Genomic DNA, 25,228 nt, shown 5'->3' with positions numbered 1-25,228 from the left:
TACACAGTGGGTAAAAGGGAACGATTCACTCCTGTCTGGTACCGTAGATTAATTATGATTCAGACTGGAGGGAAGTATACAGTGGTGATCCCCAGGGGTCAGTATTAGGACCACTGCTCTTTTTGATATATATTAATAACCTGGACTTGGGTATAATTTGAAAGTTTGCAGACAACACAAAACTCGGGAATGTAGTAAACAATGTGGAGGATAGTAACAGACTTCAGGAGGACACAGACAGACTGGTGAAATGGGCAGACACATGGCAGATGGAATTTAACACAGAAGTCTGAAGTGATACATCTCAATAGGAAGAATGAGGAGAGGCAATATAAACTAAATGGTACAATTTTAAAGGGGGTTCAGGAACAGAGAGACCTGGGGGTGAATGTACACAAATCTTCGAAGGTGACAGGACAAGTTGAGAAGGCTGTTAAAAAAACATATGGGATCCTGAGATTTATTAATAGAGGCACAAAGCAAGGAAGTTACGCTAAACTCTTTATAAAACACTGGTTAGGCCTCAGCTGGAGTATTGTGTCCAATTCTGGGCACCGCACTTTAGGAAGGATGTCAAGGCCTTGGAGAGGGTGCAGAGGGGATTTACCAGAATGGGACCAGGGATGAGGGACTTCAGTGATGTGGAGAGACTGGAGAAGCTGGGATTGTTCTCCTCAGAGCAGAGAAGGTTAAGGGGAGATTTAATCGAGGTGTTCAAAATCATGAGGGGTTTTGATAGAGTAAATAAGGAGAAACTGTTTCCAGTGGCAGGAGGGTCGGTAACCAGAGGACACAGATTTAAGGTAATTGGCAAAAGAGCCAGAGGGGGAGATGAGGAGAATGTTTTTTTACGCAGCGAGTTGTTCTGATCTGGAATGCGCTGCCTGAAAGGGCGGTGGGAGCAGATTCAATAATAACTTTCAAAAGGGGAATTGGATAAATACTTGAAGGGGAAAAATTTGCAGGACTGTGGGGGAAGAGCAGAGGGGAGTGGGACTTTTAAAAAATTATTCGTTCATGGGATGTGGGCGTCGCTGGCGAGGCCGGCATTTATTGCCCATCCCTAATTGCCCCTTGAGAAGGTGGTGGTGAGCCGCCTTCTTGAACCGCTGCAGTCCGTGTGGTGACGGTTCTCCCACAGTGCTGTTAGGAAGGGAGTTCCAGGATTTTGACCCAGCGACGATGAAGGAACGGCCGATATATTTCCAAGTCGGGATGGTGTGTGACTTGGAGGGGAACGTGCAGGTGGTGTTGTTCCCATGCGCCTGCTGCCCTTGTCCTTCTAGGTGGTAGAGGTCGCGGGTTTGGGAGGTGCTGTCGAAGAAGCCTTGGCGAGTTGCTGCAGTGCATCCTGTGGATGGTACACACTGCAGTCACAGTGCGCCGGTGGTGAAGGGAGTGAATGTTTAGGGTGGTGGATGGGGTGTCAATCAAGCGGGCTGCTTTGTCCTGGATGGTGTCGAGCTTCTTGAGTGTTGTTGGAGCTGCACTCATCCAGGCAAGTGGAGAGTATTCCATCACACTCCTGACTTGTGCCTTGTAGATGGTGGAAAGGCTTTGGGGAGTCAGGAGGTGATTCACTCGTCGCAGAATACCCAGCCTCTGGCCTGCTCTTGTAGCCACAGTATTTATGTGGCTGGTCCAGTTAAGTTTCTGGTCAATGGTGACCCCCAGGATGTTGATGGTGGGGGATTCGGCGATGGTAATGCTGTTGAATGTCAAGGGGAGGTGGTTAGACTCTCTCTTGTTGGAGATGGTCATTGCCTGGCACTTGTCTGGCACGAATGTTATTTGCCACTTATGAGCCCAAGCCTGGATGTTGTCCAGGTCTTGCTGCATGCAGGCTCGGACTGCTTCATTATTTGAGGGGTTGCGAATGGAACTGAACACTGTGCAATCATCAGCGAACATCCCCATTTCTGACCTTATGATGGAGGGAAGGTCATTGATGAAGCAGCTGAAGATGGTTGGGCCTAGGACACTGCCCTGAGGAACTCCTGCAGCAATGTCCTGGGGCTGAGAAGATTGGCCTCCAACAATCACTACCATCTTCCTTTGTGCTAGGTATGACTCCAGCCACTGGAGAGTTTTCCCCCTGATTCCCATTGACTTCAATTTTACTCGGGCTCCTTGGTGCCACACTCAGTCAAATGCTGCCTTGTATCAAGGGCAGTCACTCTCACCTCACCTCTGGAATTCAGCTCTTTTGTCCATGTTTGGACCAAGGCTGTAATGAGGTCTGGAGCCGAGTGGTCCTGGCGGAACCCAAACTGAGCATCGGTGAGCAGGTTATTGGTGAGTAAGTGCCGCTTGATAGCACTGTCGACGACACCTTCCATCACTTTGCTGATGATTGAGAGTAGGCTGATGGGACGGTAATTGGCCGGATTGGATTTGTCCTGCTTTTTGTGGACAGGACATACCTGGGCAATTTTCCACATTGTCGGGTAGATGCCAGTGTTGTAGCTGCACTGGAACAGTTTGGCTAGAGGCGCAGCTAGTTCTGGAGCACAAGTCTTCAGCACTACAGCTGGGATGTTATTGGGGCCCATAGCCTTTGCTGTATCCAGTGCACTCAGCCGTTTCTTGATATCACGTGGAGTGAATCGAATTGGCCGAAGACTGGCTTCCGTGATGGTGGGGATATCGGGAGGAGGCAGAGATGGATCATCCACTCGGCACTTCTGGCTGAAGATGGTTGCAAACGCTTCAGCCTTGTCTTTTGCACTCACGTGCTGGACTCCGCCATCATTGAGAATGGGGATGTTTGCAGAGCCTCCTCCTCCCGTTAGTTGTTTAATTGTCCACCACCATTCACGACTGGATGTGGCAGGACTGCAGAGCTTTGATCTGATCCGTTGGTTGTGGAATCGCTTCGCTCTGTCTATAGCATGTTGCTTCTGCTGTTTAGCATGCATGTAGTCCTGAGTTGTAGCTTCACCAGGTTGGCACCTCATTTTTAGGTACGCCTGGTGCTGCTCCTGGCATGCTCTTCTAATTGGATAGATCTTTCAAAGAGCCGGCATGGGGCCGATGGACCGAATGGCCTCCTGTCCTGAACCTACAATGATGTTGTACTGGAAAATACCACTAGGTGGCGATATTGACCTCTGTATGGGAACCAATCAGATCTGCAAGAGGCCGAGAGGCGCTGATTGCTGATTGGTGCAGACCGCGACCTGCAACTGCACCGAGTCGCCAGCAGATGGCGACTATTCAGATTGGCACTAGATTCTCGGCCAATCGGGACAGGGCACCTAGGTTAGAGGGTATGTGACGGGGGTCAGGGGTCAGAGTCCAGATAGTTCCCATAACCATCACAAGCTGATGATTGGGTCATTATCTCATCGCCCCGTCTCAAACCGGCTGCTGCAGGAGAGCTCCCCGGTTCCTCGTCCGATAGTGGCCGTGGGTTCTTTTACATCCACCTGACGGGGCCTCGGTTTAATGTACGAAAGACGGACCCTCCGAGGGGGGGCGGCCCTCCCTCAGCACCGACCCCCCGACGGGGCGGCAATCCCTCAGCCCCGACCCAGAGCATTGGGTTCAAGCCCCAAAATCGAGGCCGACGCCTAACTCAAGAGTTACCCTCTGAACCAGGGCTGATACCACAGTGGATCTGCCCTGAGGTGAATGTACAAGAGCCAAGTGTGGTTAAAGGAGAGGTTACCAGGTTAAAAAGGCCACACACCCCCTTCCCTTTCCCCCTCCTCACCTCCTCCCACAATGTGAATGACTCAGTGGGGTCGCTATCTGCCAACTCTAGTTGGACGTATTCCTGGAGGTTTCATCAGTTCACCTCCTGCCTCACCCAAATAAACTTACCCTCCCTGTTATTTTTCTAATAAACTGAATTGTTCTGAAGATAATCTCTAATTCCTGGAAATTTGGCCACTCAGGCTGCGATAGACTGGAGTAACAAGGACCCTAAATTAGGACGAGTGTGTTTGATGGATTTGCCTGTCTAATGTTGCAATGACTCAATGGTCAAAGTTAAAAAGTCAACACCATCAATTCTTACCAAGGAGAAGCTTTCCTTACTTCTCACTCCCTCCCCCAAAGTCTTAAACCCCAACTCCCTCCCCCACTGTGGCTGCAGTGTGTACCATCCACAGGATGCACTGCAGCAACTCCCCAAGGCTTCTTCGACAGCACCTCCCAAACCCGCGACCTCTACCACCTAGAAGGACAAGAGCAGCAGGTACATGGGAACAACACCACCTGCACGTTCCCCTCCAAGTCACACACCATCCCGACCTGGAAATATATTGGCCGTTCCTTCATCGTCGCTGGGTCAAAATCCTGGAACTCCCTTCCTAACAGCACTGTGGGAGAACCGTCACCACACGGACTGCAGCGGTTCAAGGCGGCGGCTCACCACCACCTTCTCAAGGGCAATTAGGGATGGGCAATAAATGCCGGCCTCGCCAGCGACGCCCACATCCCCGAAAAAAAAAACATGGTTCTTAAGGTGAAGAAAGACCCCCATTTAATGAAATGACAAGTGGGTGAGTTAATGGCGGAATTTTATTTGAACACGGATACAACCGATTCACTACTGCAGGAATGACTTTCAAGGAATACAATTTCCTCATTAACTTTTTCCAGTTGACTAGTGAGATCCACACACACACTCAACACAAACTACATGGGACCAGGTGCTGGAACAAGACAGGATAAAGTGTTTAAAATCGGCAGTGAACGGCTTCTAATCGAATGCTACACACACGCCAGCCTGGAATGTATGACGTGCTCTTTTTCCACTCTTTCTCTCTCTCTCTTTCTCTCTCTCTCTCTCTCTATGGGATGTCCGCCCTCGATTCTGCAAAGCCTCCAGTTCAAGGCTCCTTCGCAAACATGTAGCTCAGGAGATCGGCCACACGATTGCTGTAGGCAAACTCGTTATCATACCTGAGGGAGAGACAAGAGGGTGAGATCACAACACCAATATATCACCAGAGGGGAACACAGCAACCGGAGGCCGCCATTCGGCCCCTCGAGCCTGTTCCGCCATTCAATTAAATCACGGCTAAGCTGTAACTTAACTAATCGCCAGCACTTCTTAGCCAACATTCTCTGGGTCAGACTCAATGACCGAGAGTCGGAGTGCAATTTCCCAGATGTTTCACTCCCCCGTAATTGGCCTGGGGTTTTAAATCTGTTTTTTTGCGCCTCTCCCGGGAGATCTCACGGTTTCGGGCGGGGCGTCTGTGCATTGTGATAAGAGGTACCCCAGTTGTGGGGGACAGGCTGGACGGACCAGAGGGTCTTTCCCTGTCCATACTGACACTCTACGTGGTGGTGGGGAGACCCACAGTAAACTTCCAAACACCAGCAGGGACTCACCAGGATATCAGCTTCACAAAGGTGTCGTTGAGTGAGATGCCAGCACCAGCATCAAAGATGGAGGAATGTGTATCTCCCACAAAGTCACTGGAGACCACCTGCAGAAAGAAGAGTATTTGGAAACTGAGCATCACAGAAAGAGTGAGCTACATTTCTACAGCACCTTTCACCACCTCAGGACGTCCCAAAGCACTTTACAGCCAACGAAGCACCTATGAAGCGTTATAATGAAGGAAACACAGCAGCCAATTTGCACACAGCAAGATCCCACAAAAAGCAATGTGATAAATGACCAGATTATCTGTTCTTTTAAGTGATGTTGGTTGAGGGATAAATATTGGCCCCAGGACACCGGGGAGAACTCCCCCTGCTCTTCTTCAAAATAGTGGCTGTGGGATCTTTTACACCCACAAGAGGGCAGACTGCTCATCAAATAAAAGACGGCATCTGAGTGCGGCGCTCCCTCAGCACCGACCCTCCCACAGTGCGGCGCTCCCTCAGTACTGACCCTCCCACAGTGCGGCGCTCCCTCAGCACCGACCCTCCCACAGTGCGGCGCTCCCTCAGCACTGACCCTCCCACAGTGCGGCGCTCCCTCAGCACCGACCCTCCCACAGTGCGGCGCTCCCTCAGCACCGACCCTCCCACAGTGCGGCGCTCCCTCAGCACCGACCCTCCCACAGTGCGGCGCTCCCTCAGCACCGACCCTCCCACAGTGCGGCGCTCCCTCAGCACCGACCCTCCCACAGTGCGGCGCTCCCTCAGCACTGACACTGAGAATGTCAGCCTGGACTATGGACTCGAGTGAGAGACCCACTGAGTCAGGGCTTGTGAGCTGAACGAGGAACAGCCTTTCCTCCCTCCTCCCAGGTGATTCTCTGGGCAAAAATTTCACATCTCCCCCTCTGGTTCTTCTACCAATTATCTTAAATCTGTGTCCTCTGGTTACCGACCCTCCTGCCACTGGAAACAGTTTCTCCTTATTTACTCTATCAAAACCCCTCATGATTTTGAACCCCACTATTAAACCTCCCCTTAACCTTCTCTGCTCTAAGGAGAACAATCCCAGCTTCTCCAGTCTCTCCACATAACTGAAGTCCCTCATCCCTGGGACCATTCTGGTAAATCTCCTCCGCACCCTCTCCAAGGCCTTGACATCCTTCCTAAAGTGCGGTGCCCAGAATTGGACACAATACTCCAGCTGAGGCCTAACCAGTGATTTATAAAGGTTTAGCATAACTTCCTTGCTTTTGTACTCTGTGCCTCTATTAATAAAGCCCAGGATCCCATTTGCTTTAACAGCCTTCTCAACTTGTCCTGCCACCTTCGAAGATTTGTGTACACACCCCCCCAAGGTCTCTGTTCCTGCACTCCCAGGTTTATATTGCCTCTCCTCATTCTTCCTTACTGAGTTGGTGATACAATGACAAGGTGGTTAGAAACTTCTACCCAACCCCACCCCTGTACCTCAGGAATCGAGGCACCTCAAGGTTAAGGCTTTAGTACCTGGCTCTCTGTGTATCCCAGGATTCCCTTCAGCGGCCCTTCTGATGCTTTCTTCACTGCTTCTTTAATCTCCGCGTAAGAGGCAGGTTTGGCCAAACGGCAAGTCAGATCCACCACCGACACATCGGCAACGGGCACACGGAACGCCATCCCGGTCAACTTCCTGTGGGAGGGGGAAAACCAGGAGGGAGGTCAGCGTCGGAAACCCGCCGAAGCCTTCGAGCAGTGGGAACGCCCCCAATTCTCGCCCCTCCCTACCCCCAAAGAGATGGAGCCCAGCCCCACCAGCTCAGCTAGTTCAAAGGATGGGCAATTCCTCATCGCCAGGGGTCAGCGCCACACTGGGGACGTGAACATTCGGACACCTCGGAGCAAACACCATCCAAGATAAAGCAGCCCGCTTGATTGGCACCCCATCCACCACCCTAAACATTCACTCCCTTCACCACCGGCGCACTGTGGCTGCAGTGTGTACCATCCACAGGATGCACTGCAGCAACTCGCCAAGGCTTCTTCGACAGCACCTCCCAAACCCGCGACCTCTACCACCTAGGACAAGGGCAGCAGGTACATGGGAACACCACCACCTGCACGTTCCCCTCCAAGTCACACACCATCCCGACTTGGAGATATATCGGCCGTTCCTTCATCGTCGCTGGGTCAAAATCCTGGAACTCCCTTCCTAACAGCACTGTGGGAGAACCGTCACCACACAGACTGCAGCAGTTCAAGAAGGCGGCTCACCACCACCTTCTCAAGGGGCAATTAGGGATGGGCGTTAAATGCCGGCCTCGCCAGCGACGCCCACATCCCACGAACACAGTACTAGACCAGCCACAACTCAAAGGTTGCTTCAACGGGGGGGAAGGGGGGGGGAAGAGGGGACCACAATCCAACCCAACGAGTACCCCATAAGCTCAAACCTTGACCGGTACATGAACATTATGCTTTGACACCTCATGGGTTTAAACTGCTGGTTACCTACCCGTTCAGCTCTGGGATGACTTTGCCCACAGCCTTGGCAGCGCCAGTGGATGCCGGGATGATGTTCTGGTGGGCACCTCGTCCATCACGCCATGCCTTGGCAGAGGGGCCGTCGACAGTTTTCTGGGTAGCAGTGTAGGCATGCACAGTCGTCTGTCGTGAGGCAGCAGAATCATTGATTACACAGAGCCCACTGCAAATAGCCCAGCACTCAACAGCAAAAGGAGGAGGCCATTCAGCCCCTCGAGCCTGTCCCGCCATTCAATCAGATCATGGCTGGTCTGTATCTTAACCCCATTTACCCGCCTTGGTTCTGTAACCCTTAACCCCCTCACTCAACAAAAATCTATCAATCTCAGTTTTGAAATTTCCAATTGACCCCCGGCCTCAACAGCTTTTTGGGGGAAGAGAGTTCCAGATTCCCACTCCCCTTTGTGTGAAGAAGTGCTTCCTGACATCACCCCTGAACGGCCTGGCTCTAATTTTAAGGTTCTGCCCCCTTGTAGATACAGCACAGGAGGCCATTCGGCCCATCGTGCCTGTGCTGGCTCTTTGAAAGATCTATCCGATTAGTCCCACTCCCCCCTGCTCTTTCCCCAGAGCCCTGAAAATTTTTCCCCTTCAAATATTTATCCAATTCCCCTTTTGAAAGTTATTATTGAATCTGCTTCCACCGCCCTTTCAGGCAGCGCATTCCAGATCATCACAACTCGCTGCGTAAAAAACATTCTCCTCATCTCCCCCTCTGGTTCTTTTGCCAATTACCTTAAATCTGTGTCCTCTGGTTACCGACCCTCCTGCCACTGGAAACAGTTTCTCCTTATTTACTCTATCAAAACCCCTCATGATTTTGAACCCCTCGATTAAATCTCCCCTTAACCTTCTCTGCTCGGAGAACAATCCCAGCTTCTCCAGTCTCTCCACGTAACTAATAAAGCCCAGGATCCCATCTGCTTTTTTTTTTTTAAAAACAGCCGTCTCAACTTGTCCTGTCACCTTCAAAGATTTGTGTGCATACACCCCCGGGTCTCTGTTCCTGCACCCCCTTTAAAATGGTGCCATTTAGTTTATTTTGCCTCTCCTCATTCTTCCTATTGAAATGTTTCACTTCACACTTCTCTGCGTTAAATTCCATCTGCCATGTGTCTGCCCATTTCACCAGTCTGTCTCTGTCCTCCTGAAGTCTGTTACTATCCTCCTCATTGTTTACGACATTTCAGAGTTTTGTGTTGTCTGCAAACTTTCAAATTATACCCAAGGTCATTAATATACATCAAAAAGAGCAGTGGTCCTAATACTGACCCCTGGGGGACACCACTGTATACTTCCCTCCAGTCTGAAAAACAACCGTTCACCACTACTCTCTGCTTTCTGCCCCTTAGCCAATTTTGTATCCACACTGCCACTGTCCCTTTAATCCCACTGGCTTTCATTTTGCTAACAAGTCTATTATGTGCCACTTTTGAAAGTCCATTCACACATCACCCACACTGCCCTCATCAACCCCCTCTGTTACTTCATCAATGAACTCCCAGCAAGTTAGTCAAACACTATTTTCCTTGAACAAATCAGTGCTGCCTTTCGTTTATATTTTTACTTTTCCAATTGCCAATTAATTTTGTCCCGGATTATTGTCTCGAAGTTTTCCCACCACAGAGGTTATGCTGACCGGCCTGTAGCTGGTCGGGTTTATCTTTACACCCATTCTTTGAACAGGGGTGTAACATTTTCAAATCTCCAGTCCTCCGACACCGTCCCCGTATCTAAGGAGGATTGGAAGATTGTGGCCGGAGCCTCCGCAATTTCCACCCTTACTCCCCTCAGTAACCTCGGATGCAGCCCATCCGGACCGGGTGACTTTTCTACTTTGAGCTCTGCCAATCTTTTAGGTACCTCCTCTATCTATTTTTATCCTCTCCAATATCACTACCACCTCCTCCTTTACTGTTACAATGGCAGCATCCTCTTCTCCAGCGAGGTATTCAGTCAGTACCTCAGACATGCCCTCTGCCTCCACAAGATGATCTAATCGGCCCCACCCTTCCTTTGATTACCCTTCCACTATTTATGTGTTTATAAAAGACTTTCAGGTTCTTTTATGTTAGCCGCTAATCTACACTCACTCACATTCCCGTTTTTAGTTCTCCCCCTGTACTTTCTGTATTCAGCCTGGTTCTCTGCTGTATTATGAACCTTACATTAGTCATGAGCCTTCCTCGGTTTCATTTTAATCTCTCTTTACGGTTAGACTTGACTAATTCTGGCTTGTTACTCAACACTAAAACAGTGTGTGATGAGCAGACTACATTTCGAAATATCTGCTGGTGTCATTGCCTGAAGCAGCCACCTTTAAACATTTCTGGTTTAATTAACTCAGTGCGGCAAGTAACACAGGAGTCCCGATGCTACTGGATCTTACCATCAAACCCTCCACAATTCCAAAGTTGTCCTCAATGACTTTAGCAAGAGGTGCCAGACAGTTAGTAGTACAGGACGCATTGCTGCAGAGAGACGGAGAGAGGTTTGAGTGCTGTAACTTCCGAGCAGGCCTTACATTAGTTCCTCTCTTATATCCTCTTCCCCCACCCACTTCCCAAAATATATAGTTAACAAACTCTTGCACCAAATTCATCCTTGCCCAAGTCTCTCGACTCCAATCTCTCCAAGCGTTCAGTCACAAGAGGCAGCCTGCAACGGGCAGGACTCTGCTCCCAGCACCGAGCCAAACCTTAATTCGAGTTCCTTGCACCGAGGTTATGCCCACAGCCACATCCAGCTGTGCTGATCACTTGTGCAAAGTTACACAGCTGGAAGGAGCGGCCGACAAGGAGTCGCTGCCCTCTGCCTGGCTATTCAGGTCACCCAACCTTAACCCAGATTCAGGCCGGTGGAGAAAGTCAGCTCATTTAATCGGCCACGTGGGGCACGGGAGGTGCAGTGGTTGTGTTACAGGACTAATAAATCCAGAGAACAGGCGTTCAACTCCCACCCTGGGCAGTTTGAGAATTTGAATTCGTTCTGTAAATAAAAATCTGGTCTCAGTAAAAGTGACCACGAAGCTGTCGGATTGTCATAAAAACCCAACCTGGTTCCACTAACATCCTTCAGGGAAGGAAACCTGCCCGGTCTGGGCCTATACGTGACTCCAGACCCTGCACCAACGTGGTTGACGTTTAACTGCCCCCTGAAGTGGGTCCTGGCAAGTTACTCAGATGTATCAAACCTGCTGCCAGTGGTGCAAGAAGGCCCAGCACCACCTTCTCAGGGCAACTAGGGATGGGCAATAAATGCCAGCCTTGCCAGTGACACCCACATCCCCAGAATGAATAATGAAGACAGACAACTCCCAACCCAGTGCTCCAGCCCAGTGCAGTCTCCAAACTGCCCAGGACTCTCGTCCAGAGGAGAGGTTGACGTCACCAGCCTCGACAATCCCAAGTCCAGGAATACTCATGTGCCCATCGGTCTGACGGATGGTTTTCCAATGAAACTGATCTGTGACCCAGCCCCCTCATCGTCCAGTTTTAAAGGTCATTCAGCATCCCTCCTCCCCCCTCCTCCGCTCAGCACAAACCTCATTTCCCCCCCCCCCTCCTCCCCCTCAGCATGAAGTCTGTCGGCCCGAACCCTGCTCCTCACCTCACAATGCTCATGCTGGATGGGTCATACTTATCCTCGTTCACCCCCATCACAAACATGGGGGCATCAGGAGAAGGGGCAGTAACCACAACACGTTTAGCTCCACCCTGTAAATGGAACTGAAACAACAGCAAAAAGTCACTCTGACACAACGGAGAAACATCCTGGACTCGAATCATAGAATGGCCTCCTTCTGTGCTGTAACCATTCGGCCCATCGAGTCCGTGCCAGCTCCTTAACAGCAATCCAGTTAGAGCAATCCAGTTAGTCCCACTCCCCCGCTCTTTCCCCGTAGCCCTGCAAATTTTTTTCCTCCTTCAAGTAATTATCCAGTTCCCTTTTGAAGGCCATGATTGAATCTGCCTCCACCACCCCCTCGGGCAGTGCATTCCAGATCCTAACCTCTCGCTGCGTAAAAAAGTTTCTCCTCATGTCGCCTTTGGTTCCTCTGCCAATCACCTTAAACCTGTGTCCTCTGGTCCTCGACCCTTCCGCCAATGGGAGCGGTTTCTCTTCATTTACTTTATCTAAACCCGTGATTTTGAACACCTCGATCAAATCTCAACCTTCCCTGTTCCAAGGAGAACAGCCCCAGCTTCTCCAGACTTTCCACGTCCCTCATCCCTGGAACCATTCCGGTAAATCTCCTCCGCACCCTCTCCAAGGCCTTCACATCCTTCCTAAAGTGCGGAGCCCAGAATTGGACACAATGCTCCATATAAAAAAAAGGAAGTGAATTAAGAGACCGCGGGCCAAATGTCCCAGAGGCTGGCCCCTAAAGTGATCCTTCATTAATCCCCGCACGAGGAGAACAGCAGGTATTTCTACACTCAGCTCGACTGGATTTCCCCAAAAAAGTAGACTTGGTGAGGAAAGGAGAGAAATCTCCAGCCTCCGCTCAACAATTCTTAGAGGGTGAGGTCTCCACCTGCTGTGAGTTAATCGTTGACCTCAGTACCAGTGCGCTGTACTGCCCCAATGGGAATACTTGGAGGGACTTCAGAACAGTCCTGTGGGTCCTCGCGGTTTGGGCCTGACTTGTAATGTACCCCGTTGCCCTGCGGTCTCCCCCCAAACACCCACACAAGGTCTGCACCCAGAATCACAGGAGACATATTTGCCACAATTATATTGTTGAGGCTGCAGAAGCTGGTTGTGTAAGTGTATACACAGGAGCAGGAGGAGGCCATTCAGCCCCTCGAGCCTGTTCCACCATTCAATCAGATCACGGCTGATCTGCACCTCAACTCCATTTATCCGCCTTGGCGCCATGGCCCTCGACACCCCCACCCAACAACGGAAAAAAAAACTACATCTCCGACTTTGGAGTCTTCAATTATTCAGCAAGATCTCCGCGAGCCTGCTCTAGTGTAAATATTCCCAGTTGGATTTACGAATGTCCTTTAGGGAAGGAAACCTACTGGTCCTTATCCGCTCTGGCCTGTGTGACTCCAGTCCCTCGCCCAATAAAAACCTATCGGCCTCAACAGGAACACAGCCCAGTATCAACCAGAGGGAGGGGTCAATTTACCCCCATCAGCTCCTTCCACCACCTGGGAGAGGGGGGTCAGCAGATTGGGGCCCAAAGCTCATGCCATGCTGGATGGGCCATACCTCTCATTCAACCCCCCCCATTACAAACGTGGGGGCATCAGGGGACGTGACCACAACACACTCAGCTCTGAAACATAGGAGGCCATTCAGCCCCTCGAGCCTGTTCCACCATTCAATTAGATCATGGCTGATCTGTATCTTAACTCCCTCTACCCGCCTTGGTTCTGTAACCCTTAATCCCCTCACCCAACAAAAATCCATCAATCTTGAAAGCTCCAATTGACCCCCGGCCTCCACAGCTTTTTGGGGGAGAGAGTTCCAGATTCCCACTCCCCTTTGTGTGACGAAGTGCTTCCCGACATCACCCCTGAACGCCCTGGCTCTAATTTTAAGGTACTTCCCCCTTGTTCTGGACTCCCCCCACCAGAGGAAATAGTTTCTCTCTATCGACCCTATCGAATCCTTTAATCATCTTAAACACCTCGATTAGATCACCCCTTAATCTTCTAAACTCGAGGGAATACAAGCCTAGTCTGTGCAACCTGTCCTCGTAATTTAACCCTTTGAGAGCTGCAAAGTCACAGTGACACTGGTCACCAATCAAGACGCAGTTGGTCTTTTCCCATTGGGGAGTGAGGTGGTCGAAGTTTCAGCTCCATTAACAAACGCCACATCCAAGTTCTGGGAGGTTACTGCCTCACCTCCTAAAGGCCCCTTCCCAGCACCTCCCTCCAAGATACTCAATACCAGTTGTCCACACACAGGCCACCGACTTACCGAAGCCTTCTCCACACTCAGGAACACACCAGTCGACTCTACGACATACAAGGCGCCGGAGTCACCCCAGGGGATGTCCCCGGGTTTCATGCTGCAAGGGAGAAGAAGCCATGGTTACAAGGTGGGACAAGGCGGAGCCTCACCCCCAGTTCACAAGCCAGGGAGAGGGGAAGACACCATTAGGCAACCCATCAATACCACCCAGGCTCACTCCAGCCCACTTGGATAAGGTGCTAAAGGCTGACTGGGACTCAGGACCCATAACCCAGGCAACCAGCATCCCTCAACAGGAGCAGATGGCAACAAGAGATGGAAAAAAAAACATTGGACCAATGTAAAGGGAACAGCGCCCGGTAACGGCCACCCCCTCCAGCCCCGCGGGTCTGCGTCAGTCACACTGCCATCAACCTACAGCAAGCCGTACAAGACGACATACGAGGAACTTGCATTTATATAGAGGTGTTAGCGTCCCCGAGGCGCTTCACAGGAGCGTGAATCAGGCAAAATCTGACACCGAGCCACATAAGGAGCGTCTTAAAGGCGGGGCGGCCAGAGGAGGAGGAGGGGGTCACAGGGACCGGGAGGGGCGGCCGGAGGAGGAGGGGGTCACAGGGACCGGGAGGGGCGGCCGGAGGAGGAGGGGGTCACAGGGCCCGGGAGGGGCGGCCGGAGGAGGAGGGGGTCACAGGGCCCGGGAGGGGCGGCCGGAGGAGGAGGGGGTCACAGGGCCCGGGAGGGGCGGCCGGAGGAGGAGGGGGTCACAGGGCCCGGGAGGGGCGGCCGGAGGAGGAGGGGGTCACAGGGCCCGGGAGGGGCGGCCGGAGGAGGAGGGGGTCACAGGGCCCGGGAGGGGCGGCCGGAGGAGGAGGGGGTCACAGGGCCCGGGAGGGGCGGCCGGAGGAGGAGGGGGTCACAGGGCCCGGGAGGGGCGGCCGGAGGAGGAGGGGGTCACAGGGCCCGGGAGGGGCGGCCGGAGGAGGAGGGGGTCACAGGGCCCGGGAGGGGCGGCCGGAGGAGGAGGGGGTCACAGGGCCCGGGAGGGGCGGCCGGAGGAGGAGGGGGTCACAGGGCCCGGGAGGGGCGGCCGGAGGAGGAGGGGGTCACAGGGCCCGGGAGGGGCGGCCGGAGGAGGAGGGGGTCACAGGGCCCGGGAGGGGCGGCCGGAGGAGGAGGGGGTCACAGGGCCCGGGAGGGGCGGCCGGAGGAGGAGGGGGTCACAGGGCCCGGGAGGGGCGGCCGGAGGAGGAGGGGGTCACAGGGCCCGGGAGGGGCGGCCGGAGGAGGAGGGGGTCACAGGGCCCGGGAGGGGCGGCCGGAGGAGGAGGGGGTCACAGGGCCCGGGAGGGGCGGCCGGAGGAGGAGGGGGTCACAGGGCCCGGGAGGGGCGGCCGGAGGAGGAGGGGGTCACAGGGCCCGGGAGGGGCGGCCGGAGGAGGAGGGGGTCACAGGGCCCGGGAGGGGCGGCCGGAGGAGGAGGGGGTCACAGGGCCCGGGAGGGGCGGCCGGAGGAGGAGGGGGTCACAGGGCCCGGGAGGGGCGGCCGGAGGAGGAGGGGGTCACAGGGCCCGGGAGGGGCGGCCGGAGGAGGAGGGGGTCACAGGGCCCGGGAGGGGCGGCCGGAGGAGGAGGGGGTCACAGGGCCCGGGAGGGGCGGCCGGAGGAGGAGGGGGTCACAGGGCCCGGGAGGGGCGGCCGGAGGAGGAGGGGGTCACAGGGCCCGGGAGGGGCGGCCGGAGGAGGAGGGGGTCACAGGGCCCGGGAGGGGCGGCCGGAGGAGGAGGGGGTCACAGGGCCCGGGAGGGGCGGCCGGAGGAGGAGGGGGTCACAGGGCCCGGGAGGGGCGGCCGGAGGAGGAGGGGGTCACAGGGCCCGGGAGGGGCGGCCGGAGGAGGAGGGGGTCACAGGGCCCGGGAGGGGCGGCCGGAGGAGGAGGGGGTCACAGGGCCCGGGAGGGGCGGCCGGAGGAGGAGGGGGTCACAGGGCCCGGGAGGGGCGGCCGGAGGAGGAGGGGGTCACAGGGGCCGGGAGGGGCGCCGGGGCGGCCGGAGGAGGAGGAGGGGGGGGGGTCACAGGGGCCGGGAGGGGTGTAAAACCCACAAGAAGCAGAGTCGAGGAGAGGATGGAATCGACTAATTACTGAACCAACGTTGGGAGACGGTGAAGGATATCGGCCACACTCAGATACAGTCACCCCCGCCTCTGCTCACCACCCCCCCACCCCTCTGGGAAAAGAGCCGTGGGGTTGATGGGAGGCAGAGAGCCCGACAAGAGCAAAGGCTCCAGGGAAGAAAGCTCGCGGCTGTCCAAAGGGTCTTTTCACCCATCACTGGCCGCTCCCTCCGCCCCCCATCGCTCTGAATCCCTTTGTTGAAACGAGGCCATTGTGCTTTGAGCTGGTCTATTAACAGCTTGAAAGGAATTTAAAGCAACTACTTTTGTTCTTCATCAGAGCAAAAAGAGGTCAAAGCATCAAACACAATAGGCCAACAATAGACCTCAGCACATTCAGAGACCCCTTGGCAGGTTCCCACAGACAGCAGTTTCAACAGGAAGAACTCACATTTCTACAGCCCCTTTCACCACCTCAGGATGACCCAAACAGCTTTACAGCCAATGAAAGACTGTTTTTTTTTTTTAAGTGTGCTCACTGTTGTAATGTAGGAAACGCGGCAGCCAATTTGCGCACAGCAAGATCCCACAAGCAGCAACGTGATAAATGTATAAACGGGAATGTGTTCTTTCAACCCTCCAGGAACAGTCAGACCCCAGATGGCCTCCCTCCCCCTGAATACCTACCACTGGAAGACTGAGATGGGGTTCCCGTCCACCACCAGTTTGCCGTCCTCGGCCTCCACTTCCCCACGGTACCGGCCGTGGGTCGAATCGTACTTGAACATGTAGGCCTGAAACAACAACAGGTCAGGGGTCAGAGCTCAGCGCCTGGCGAGTACCAGTGACTCGATAAAACACCCCCCACACTCGGCTACAACTTGCCCACCGACCAACACAAGCCCCACGGTACCGGCAGATCGCTGGCTACCAACGCACGGCTTCCTCACAGTCAGTGGCACCAAGGTAACAACGTCTGGTTAAATGGTGGCAGCTGGGGCCTCCTGAGGCAGACCACGAAACACCAAAGCCTGCTACCATCACAGCATCATGAGTTACTCCAGGAACAAAGTCAGACACTGGCTCCTGGCTGGATGGCCCACAGAGGCTAGCCTCACTAACACCAAGTTCACTGCTCACCCTCAGAGTCCCTCCCATCACCCCGACCAGATTGGAACCACCTCAAGTCTTGTACGAAGCAAATGGTGAGAAACTATTCAATGTTGGTGTTCAGAGGGATTTGGGTGCCCTCATACAAGAAACTCAAAAAGTTAGTATGCAGGTACAGCAGGCAATTGGGAAAGCAAATGGTATGTCAGCCTTCATTACAAGGGGGTTGGAGTACAAGAGTAAGGAAGTCTTACTACAATTGTACAGGGCTTCGGTGAGACCTCACCTGGAGTACTGTGTACAGTTTTGATCTCCTTATCTAAGGAAGGATATACTTGCCTTGGAGGCAGTGCAACGAAGGTTCACTAGATTAATTCCTGGGATGAGAGGGTTGTCCTATGAGGAGAGATTGAGTAGAATGGGCCGATACTCTCTGGAGTTTAGAAGAATGAGAGGTGATCTCATTGAAACATATAAAATTCTGAGGGGCTTGACAGGGTAGAGGCTGAGAGTCTAAAACTAGGGGGCACAGTCTCAGGATAAGGGGTCAGCCATTTAAGACTGAGTGAGGAGGAATTTCTTCACTCAGGGTTGTGAATCTTTGGAATTCTCTACCCCAGAGGGCTGTGGATGCTCAGTCGTTGAGTATATTCAAGACTGAGATCAATGGATTTTGAGACTCTGGGGGAATCAAGGGATATGGGGATCGGGCAGGAAAGGAGTTGAGGTCGAAGATCAGCCATGATCTTATTGAATGGCGGAGCAGGCTCGAGGGGCCGAATGGCCTACTCCTGCTCCTGCTCCTATTTCTTACGTTCTCTGCCGTAGCCACTGGAGGAGATCCACGGAGGCCAATCAGGGACCGCGGAAGGGAGGTCAATTTCATTGTTACCAAAGGCCAACACACGCTATAGGGCACACCCCGGGCGATGGGCCTGGTTGGAAGACGCCTTCTAGGCTCGAGAGGATACTTGGAGTGGAACGGTTCCAGGACACAAGTTGACCTACGAACAAGCACCTTCCAAAGGGTAGAACTTCAGCTGCCCAGCAATCGGTCACAGGTGGCAAATCTCCCAGATTGGCCCACGGGAGATTCTCTGGGGTTGCAGAAGTACCACGTGACTGTCTCACCTCCCATCATACCGGTCGCTGCCCGCCATCGCCACCCTTGCCCGCCAGTTTGGCTCCACTCACCATGTAGTTCAGGTCAATGAAGGGATCATTGATGGCCACAACGCTGATGCCTTTCTCCAGACAGGCACGGAGGACCAGTCGACCAATACGGCCAAAGCTGCAAGACACAAGTCGGGAGAGTGACCCAAACAAACATCGGCATCTCACGCTGAACTTTAACCTCTACCCCACAGAGCCCGTGACCCGAGGGGTGACCTGATGGAGGTCTTTAATATTATGAAAGGGGTTCGATAGGGTAGACGCAGAGAAGATGTTTCCACTTGTGGGGGAGACCAGAACTCGGGGACCATAAATATAAGAGAGTCACTAATAAATCCAATAGGGAATTCAGGAGAAACTTCTTTACCCAGAGAGTGGTGAGAATGTGGAACTCGCTCCCACAAGGAGTAGTTGAGGTGAATAGTGTAGATGGATTTAAGGGGAAGCTGGATAAACACATGAGGGAGAAAGGAATAGAAGGACATGGTGATAGGGTGAGATTGAGAATCCCTACGTGGTCAGTTTTCAGTAAAATATTAAAATGCCTACGTGGCAAAGAAGCAGAATGCAAAATGGTTAGAAAGGGTTAATTAGTTAGTAACTGAGATTGATACAAGTGGCCTGGCCCTCCTGCTGGGCCATATGTTTGCTTAGTCAGCAGGCCTGCATTGTCTTATCAATGATAGGTCTTTGATGTGAGTCAAGGACTGGTCTGAATGTCTCCATGTTTATGGCAGATCAATATAGGTAACGAGCTTAGCCAAAGTTGAAAGACATTCCAGGTTGGGAGATAAGGAACAGAAGGAACAGGGAAGAACATTCCAAGTTGGAAAGTGAGGAAGTTATCCCCTTTGATGTCTAACAGCAGCATGATCAGCACATGGACGATTTATGATTGGCCGGGAATAATGTAACCTCGCATGGCAACCTATGCCCGGCTTATGATTGGTGTTGACCCTCGTTAAGTATGTTCCAACCCTATTCATCTGTATAAAAACGTGTGGATTTCTGTATGTTCTTGTTCTTGCTCTGCCAGCATAGAGGGACTCTATCAGGAGTCCAAATCAATGCTGCAGACTAAGAACCCTGCTATTAAAGGTGTGCTGAACTTTAAAATGTATTCGACTTCAGTTATTACTGAACCAGACTGAGGGGAAAGAATCCGGATAGTCAAGATGAAGTAGGGAGGGAGGAGGCTCGTGTGGAGCATAAACACCGGCATGGACCTGTTGGGCCGAATGGCCTGTTTTTGTGCTGACCATTTATGTAACCCTCAGTGTCTAGGATTTACCACATTAACGAGTCTCGTTTAGAGTCAAAGCAAGAATCAAGCTGCCCCATAAAGAGAAATCAAAAATTGAGGGGCAGCCCTCCCCTCCCCTCACAGTTCAGGAGCTGCACTCTCACCCCTCCTCTTCAAAAATCAGGAGGGTTTCGATGGAGTAAATAAGGAGAAACCGTTTCCACAGGCAGAAGGGTTGGTAACCAGAGGACATGCAGGGCGCCCGCCAGGCCACCCTGAGCCGGCCGGGCGCCTGCACGCGCCTCCCCCACTCCCCCCGGAGCCTGCAGGGCGCCCGCCCCCGCCCAGAGCCGGCAACTGCCCCGAAGGAAGCAGCGAGTTTAATCTGGGAGACGCAATACTGGGCGCTGGATACAAAGTGAGGGATTAGATCGATAATCATTTCATTCCATCCGGTGACACCTCCCCTGGAGGGACATGAGCGATTCAGACAAGAAAATTAAAGTTAAACCAGGCACGTGTACCTGCGAGACCCATCTCATTCCAGTTTTATTCTTGCAATCAAAAATTAATTAACTGTAAATTTGCAGGGCTGTGAGGAAAGAGCAAGGGGGAGAAGTGGGTCTGATTGGATAGCTCTTTCAAAAGAGCCGGCACAGGCACGATGGGCCAAACGGCCTCCTCCTGTGCGATTTGATGCTCCTCGACGTCGAGTAACAACTCTTGTAGACACAACTCACCCATTGATGCCAACCGCTAATTCTCCCATTGTCGATTTCTTCGGGTGATTCACAGATCTGGCGGGAAAATTAAAAATAAAGAGTTGAGAGTTAATCGAGCATCTCTGAAAGAGCAGGACGAGAATGAATTTGCATTTATAAGAGCACCTCACCTTGGCCTTCGGGCATCCCAAAGTGATTCACTGGATTCCAGTGAATCACTGGAAGTGCAGCCAGATATTATGGAGCTCAACCTTGATCCAGAGCAGGTGGGGAACTGGGTAAGTGGTGACTGGGAGTCTGGCACAAGGAGTAGCTCGTCTCTCATGACCCACAAGGCAGAAGGGTCTCTGCCGAGCAGGGCCATTCTAGGCTCAAACATCAGCGGACCACCCAGACCCACAGCTCATCAAATCTCCCCCCAAACCCAGGTTACAAACACCAATCCCCACAGGTTACCAAAACACCTCCTCCACTCTCCCTCCCACCTCGCCAAAACAACCTCCGGTTACAAACGAGCAAATCACCGAAAGGCTGAACGTTGACGGGAGTCCAACATCGCCACTCAGGCAGTTTTGTACTGGGCTGCATGTCTACGCTGGAATCTGCTCAAACACGGGCAGTGACTGGGCCGCAGACACACGGACCCCAATAACCACGGACCCCCGGGTGTTAACCTGCCCCCGATCCCTACATTACACAGTGATCATACGTGAAAGGATTTCATTGGCTGAAGTACTCGGCGACGTCCTGAGGTGGTGAAAGGTGCTATATAAATGCAAGTTCTTTATATTTATTTAAACATCTACCATCATCCAGTAACAAAAGTAGTAAGTCACTCAATGATCAATAAACACAAACACTGCTTTCCATCATCATTTTCCCAACACCAGTTAAATAAAGTTCACACTGAGTGGAGTATGGAGAGTACTACTTTTTATTTACTAATCACAAATGCAATTAGGCACATCTGGATTCCCAATTAGCCACATCTGGCTGGTGGCTAACGTACTGGACAACATTGATCCATGACTCTTGCGCATCCCCCGATTCCCATCGCTCCACCATTGGCGGCCGTGCCTTCAGCTGCCTGGGCCCTGAGCTCTGGAATTCCCTCCCTAAACCTCTCCGCCTCTCTCTCTCCTCCTTTAAGACGCTCCTTAAAACCTACCTCTTTGACCGAGCTTTTGGTCACCTGTCCTAACATCTCCTGATGTGGCTCGGTGTCAATCATTGTCTGATTTACGCTCCTGTGAAGCTCCTTGGGACATTTTACTCTGTATAAATGGGACTTGTATTAAACAGGACCACACACGTGAATACGATGGGATTCAGGAGAGACTTTCTAAACTCAAACTCTGGAAATTTACAACTTGGTGGGGCTTTAAGATGCCAACAGAGTCGGCAAACAACACCTTGCTTTAAAAACAAGGCCCTCACCAGTTCAACGGGGTGGGCTGATTTCCCCCCTCCCCCCAGTGCACAGCTGTAGCCAGAGGTCAGAGTGCGTCCTGCCATTTTGCCCTCAGCCAGTGGCAGCATCTGCACTTCACAAAATGGCCACCAAGCATCGAAGTGTTCATAAGCAGCAGCATCACAGAAACACTACCTCAAAACAGCAATCTGCGAGTCTGCAATGTGCACAGGAGGCCACTTTTACAGTCCTGTGTGGCTTTAACCCTGAAAACCGGGCGGATTAAAACAGATGATCTGGTTGCTGCTTGTGGGATCTTGCTGTGCGCAAATTGGCAGCCGCGTCTCCTACATTACAACAGTGACCACACACTTCAAAATAAAAAGTTCTTCATTGGCTGTAAAGCGCTTTGGGACGTCCCAGAAGGCAGGATTATAAACGCACGTCTTTCTTTAAGGACCTTGGATAAAATTCCTTAGGGCTGCTCCCGAGACTGAAAGGCACTGGGAATTCGGGATAAGACATGGATGCTGGATGGGAACGGGTAGAAGGGCAAGAAGGGAGCAGCAGGTGCCTGTCGGGGGAGCGACGGCCAGGTTGTGGCCTTTACTGCTCCCACCCAGAGAAACAGAAACCCAAATGCAAACTATTTCCGTCTGCAAACAATACTATGGAGGAAGGAGGAAGTCAAGACAGAGCAGCCAGTGTCAGATAAAACCCTCAAATGGCAAATGAACAGATGAAATTCCATGCAGATAACGCCAAGTACATCAGTAGGATAAATGTTAATGGCACAGTCCAGTGGCGTCCCAATACATTAGCCACATGTGGAGCCAGATGTGGCTAATTTAGTCCTGTAACTAAATAATACGGTCGTTGGCCATGTGATCTCAACACTCATTTGCCTGTGAACTTTAACTTGTGCGCGTGCGTTGGTAAAACGAACAGAAAAAGTAAAGCGCACGACTGCTTCTGGCTCGTCCCTTTAACGTGGATCCAAGGCGGGCCCCATCGACCGGCCTCTGCACCAGTTCATTACAAAAGGCCTGGTTAAGGGTATTACGTAACACCCCACCCCGCTCCCCAAGAGCAGGCAGGGCACCCGCAATATTCCCCCACCCCCAGAGCCAGCAGTTGCCCCGAAGGAAGCAGCGAGTTTAATCATTCCATTCCATCCCATCCAGTGACACCTCCCCTGGAGGCACGAGAGAGTCTGACCTTCAGACAGGAAAATTAAACCAGGCACGTGTACCTGGGAGACCCATCTCTTTATTTTTACAATTAATTATATATTCAACATTGTTAAACGATTAAAAAATAATTAACCTTAAATTTGTGGGAACGGAAGGGGAGGGAGAGGGACTAATTGGATAGCTCTTTCAAAGAGCCGACACAGGCTCGACGGGCCCAATGGCCTCCTTAAACAGAGTAATTTTTTTAATATAGTTTATAGGTCTATTTAAATTTAGGGGCTGCCGATCGTCCTGGATCCTCGCACTGCTGCGATTAACCCCCCCCCCCCCGATGCAGAAATCCTCGATAGGAGACACAGGATGGAGGGCTTGTCTGGCAGGTCACCTCTAGTCTGCTGTGGGGATTTAGACTGCAAACTGACCCAGATTCACATTCTACCATACCGATCTCACAGCCCCGTCTCTCCTCCCCCAGCCCCAGGGACCTGCTTACATTTGGAGTGAAAAATTTGAGGATTGCAATCTCTGCAGCTGCTGTTGCGGGCAACATCTGTACCCCTCACCCCCCAAATCCCCACAGCAGCTGCACAGAAAGCTGCATCCCCTTGTTAAATATTTACAGTCAGCTCGCAGGTGCATGAGAGGCAGCAAAATCTGATCCTCAGATTTATACCGGCTATTAATAGCCCATAAATGGCATCGACAGAGCTCGAGCGCACACTGGGCAAACCCAGCGCTTCAAACTATCTCACTCTTCAACATGCCTTGTTTCACCGCGTACCCCCACCCCCCCCCCCCCCCCGAGTATCCCCACTGCACCACCCCCCCCCCCCCCCCCCCCCGAGTATCCCCACTACACCCCTCAATCCTCCCCCCCGAATATCCCCACTGCACCCCCCCCCCGAGTATCCCCATGGCACCCCTAAATCCCCCCCCCGAATATCCCCACTGCACCACCCCCCCCCCCCCGAGTATCCCCACTGCACCCCCCCCCCCCCGAGTATCCCCACTGCACCCCCCCCCACCCCCGAGTATCCCCACTGCACCCCCCCCCAGTATCCCCACTGCACCCCTCAATCCCACCCCCCCAATTATCCCACTGCACCCCTCAATCCCACCCCCCCAATTATCCCACTGCACCCCTCAATCCCACCCCCCCAATTATCCCACTGCACCCCTCAATCCCACCCCCCCAATTATCCCACTGCACCCCTCAATCCCACCCCCCCAATTATCCCACTGCACCCCTCAATCCCCCCCACCCCCAATTATCCCACTGCACCCCTCAATCCCCCCCACCCCCAATTATCCCACTGCACCCCTCAATCCCCCCCACCCCCAATTATCCCACTGCACCCCTCAATCCCCCCCCCCAATTATCCCACTGCACCCCTCAATCCCCCCCCCAATTATCCCACTGCACCCCTCAATCCCACCCCCCCAATTATCCCACTGCACCCCTCAATCCCACCCCCCCAATTATCCCACTGCACCCCTCAATCCCCCCCACCCCCAATTATCCCACTACACCCCTCAATCCCCCCCCCAAATATTCCACTGCACCCCTCAATCTCTCCCCCATACCCCACAAACCCATTGCAGCCCTCAAACTCTCCCCTATTTAAAGCACCCCCCTCACTCACTCCCTCTCTCCTCCCTCCCTCCCTCCTAGCCTCTTCCTCCTCCCTTCCTCCTCTCACCCTCTGCCTCCCTCTCCTCATTCCCTCCCTCGCTCACCCTCTCCCTTTTCCTCCTCCTCCTCCTCCTCACCCTCACTCCACCCTCATTCCCTCACTCACCCCTCCACCCTCATCCTCACCCTCTCCTCATTCCCCCCTCCTCCTCCACCCTCACTCACTTACTCACTCACCCTCCCCCTCTCAGCCTTTTCCTCCTCCCTCCCCTCCCCTCCCTCCTTCTTCTTCCTCCTCACCCTCTCCCTCCCTCCCTCCCTCCCCCTCTCCCTCTCCTCCCTCTCCTCCCTCCTCCTCATTTCCCTCACTCACCCTCTCTCTCAGCCTCTTCCCTCTCCTCCTGCCGCAGTCTTTTAGCGTCTTCCAGCCGCAGCTCCCGCCCTTTTATAGGGAGCGGCGCGCTGACGTCACCGCGTCGCCCCCCCCCCCCCGCGCGCGCGGCCGGCCGAGGGTTCTGGAACCCGGGCTCCGGGGGGGGGCGGGGGCGGCGCTGCGCCTGCGCGGCCGCGGGGCGTTCTGGGAGTTGTAGTTCCTCCCTCCCCTCCCCTCCCCTCCATCTTGCTCCAATCTGCAATGTCATCAGCCCATCCCCTGCAGGCCTGAGCCCAGGGCCCTGTCACTCCCCATTCACTCCACACCCCCACTCCCTGCAGCAGGAGAGCAGGGCAGGGAAGAGAAAGAAAGAAAAAAAAAAAATCCTCCCTCAATAAAACCCTTTATTCCGAAAACAAGACATTTATGCAGCATCTCTCGGCACCTCCGCCCCC

General features: G+C 53.2%; 1 protein-coding gene across 1 annotated transcript; it reads right to left on the bottom strand.

Annotated features, from left to right (window-relative positions):
• Positions 1-4,509: 4,509 nt before the first annotated feature.
• gapdhs (glyceraldehyde-3-phosphate dehydrogenase, spermatogenic) lies at positions 4,510-24,858 on the bottom strand. Its single transcript, XM_067975408.1, has 11 exons — positions 24,774-24,858; positions 20,182-20,238; positions 18,220-18,316; positions 16,603-16,709; positions 13,807-13,897; positions 11,476-11,594; positions 10,256-10,337; positions 7,838-7,989; positions 6,853-7,015; positions 5,347-5,444; positions 4,510-4,911 (listed from the first exon to the last, which is right to left on the bottom strand). The coding sequence occupies exons 2-11, from the start codon at positions 20,208-20,210 to the stop codon at positions 4,839-4,841; spliced, it is 1,011 nt and encodes a 336-aa protein (XP_067831509.1). The 5' UTR covers positions 20,211-20,238; positions 24,774-24,858; the 3' UTR covers positions 4,510-4,838.
• Positions 24,859-25,228: the final 370 nt, after the last annotated feature.

The sequence above is a fragment of the Heptranchias perlo genome, chromosome 42 (assembly GCF_035084215.1).
Source record: "Heptranchias perlo isolate sHepPer1 chromosome 42, sHepPer1.hap1, whole genome shotgun sequence".
Taxonomy (NCBI): domain Eukaryota; kingdom Metazoa; phylum Chordata; class Chondrichthyes; order Hexanchiformes; family Hexanchidae; genus Heptranchias; species Heptranchias perlo.
The sequence above is the reverse complement of the archived record's forward strand: the minus strand, read 5'-3'. Positions and strand labels throughout refer to the sequence as shown.